Here is a 2,208-nt window from a genome sequence, read left to right as displayed (position 1 = left end):
GACCCAGGGACCACCGAGGACTCTGTCACTGCAGACTTAGGGACCACTGAGAACTACGTCACTGCAGGCTGTTGGACCACAGAAGATGAAACCATTAAACATGGTGACACTCACCTTCTGTGAACTACTTGAGTCACGGCAGTGAAACCCACCAGGCTCCTGACACCCGTGGGAATTATCCCATATCCCTGGCTGCAGCCACAGTCATGTTGCACTCTGTGTTGCACTGGGCTTCATTGTGGTGAGTATCTAGTCTGGGAATATTCAGGGCATCATGGGAACGAGGCCATGTGAGGGTTAGGGGTGGGCATGGAGAGCTGAGGTACAGGGGTCCAAGAAGTTGTCAGGCGTGAGAAAGCGTACATTGAGAGAGCTCTGCAAAGACTCCCAGAAAGACAGAGATGGAGAGAAAGGAAAAGAGCACCTGGCACAAAAGATGCAGAAAGCACTGGGGAGAGAGAAAGCTGTGAGACACAGAGGGAGGAGAGAGAAAAGAGAGGCTGAGTGTAAGAAAGCAGACAGAGAAACATAAAAACACAAATGTGGCAAGTCACAGTGGGAGTCAGAGCAAAGCATGAACTATTAGGTATAGATGAATATAAAAAAGAAATTTTTCATAAGAAGACAAGGAACTGGGCACCAGAGGAGTGGATGAATTAGAAGCTTTCTGGGGGGTCCACTCAGATCAGAAATTACATATTCTTGTGTTAATTACTACCCACTCTGGAGTTCTGCAGAAGATTTTTTTCAACCAAAATTGGGTGGATTTTTATAAGCACCACCACTCTATACTGGAGAGAGAGACAGTTTGTACCAGCTCCAAGAGGAGCTCTGAGTATTTTTCTGTCTCTGAGGGTCCCTGTTATTTCTACAAGAGGAGGCAACAGAATTCCCTGCCAACCCTGTGTGTTTCATCCCGCCAAACTCGTGGGTGGAATCATCCCAAAAGCAGCAGCAGGGGAATTCCCACAGGGAGTGACCCAAACCCTCCAGAGATGGGGCCAATTGGGATTCCAAAGAAAGAAGCCCAGATGTCAGGGTGATCAGTTCGAAGCTTTTGTTATGGGAACTGCAGCAATCCTCCTCGCCGACAGTGAGGGGAAAGGGATGTTCTGTCTAGGTATGTCTGTAGCAAGGGGGTCAGGGTATGGAGTTTATATGAGGGTTTAGGGAATTTGACTCAGGCCTGAGCCAGTTTCTTTCAATGTCTTGGGCAACAACCAAGATACCTTTATTAGTGCCTGGGAGTGTGCAAGGCCCTGGTTTGAGTTCAAGCCTGCTGGAGGAAACCTGCCGCTGGCCGGGGCACAGAATGGTCAAGGCGATCTGTGATTTTCGGTCAGGACTCAGAAAGAAAAGGAGGTGATTGGGGGAACCCCACATTGTGGCTGCCTCTCGCTGACACTTGATCTAAAACCCAAGCCTTCCGCTTCTGGCCTGCTGTTGACGGGGAAGGGCTGGTCGTTTTGGCCATCCTGACCTAAGGATTAAGTGCATGTCGAAATTTTAACAAGTGGCAGCTTGCAGGATTAGCCAACTTGGGCAGGTCATGAAAGCCTCGTTAATTCTTGCCGGTCACTGATACCACTGTGCACTGACCCCTGCCCCAAGAGGCAGATCCACAGCTCTGGATCACATCGTAAGTGTGAGTAAAGCCGAAAGTAATGCATGATACAGTTGAGGTGTTCACAATTAATTCTGCTAAAATGACACCATGAAACTAGAGCATTCTGAAGGATGCTGACCAGAGGAAAATGGAATGAAAGCACCTATAGGTACCTGACTCATGCGTGAGTCATATTCAGTATTCACCAGTAGAGGGAGGACCTTCTGGACTTCGCTGTTGTGATAAACAATTGGATTTCTGATCATGTGGATCACCAGGAAAAGTCAGACGCTCTTGTTCTAGACTGAAGGATGCTTTCCTTCCTCCAAACCAGGCGTTGGCCCAGAGAAGTCACTAGTGTTAGCACCTTCTTAATCTTGTGTAGAGACTAAAAACAAGAGATGGCTCTGCTGGGCGCAGTGGCTCACGCCTGTAATCCCAGCACTTTGGGAGGCTGAAGTGGGCAGATCACGAGGTCAGGAGTTTGAAACCAGTCTGGTCAACATGGTGAAACCCTGTCTCTACTAAAAATACAAAACTTAGCCAGGAATGGTGACACACACCTGTAATCCTAGCTACTCAGAAAGCTGAGGCAGGAGAAT

The 2,208-nt window shown here is 48.3% G+C and overlaps 1 protein-coding gene across 2 annotated transcripts in view; it reads left to right on the top strand.

The window, feature by feature from the left end:
• Positions 1-2,208, top strand: part of LOC108297400 (protein PBMUCL2-like) — a 14,562-nt gene that overhangs the window by 4,213 nt on the left and 8,141 nt on the right. Inside the window, exons 3-4 of one of the 2 annotated variants that reach the window (XM_037735407.1) lie at positions 1-241; positions 500-506. In XM_037735407.1, the coding sequence (XP_037591335.1) occupies positions 1-123 (123 nt within the window). In that variant the 3' untranslated portion in view covers positions 124-241; positions 500-506. The remainder of the gene's footprint in view (positions 242-499; positions 507-2,208) is intronic. The other variant, XM_037735406.1, reaches the window with a different exon arrangement.

The sequence above is a fragment of the Cebus imitator genome, unplaced genomic scaffold, assembly GCF_001604975.1.
Source record: "Cebus imitator isolate Cc_AM_T3 unplaced genomic scaffold, Cebus_imitator-1.0 Scaffold799, whole genome shotgun sequence".
Taxonomy (NCBI): domain Eukaryota; kingdom Metazoa; phylum Chordata; class Mammalia; order Primates; family Cebidae; genus Cebus; species Cebus imitator.
The sequence above is the reverse complement of the archived record's forward strand: the minus strand, read 5'-3'. Positions and strand labels throughout refer to the sequence as shown.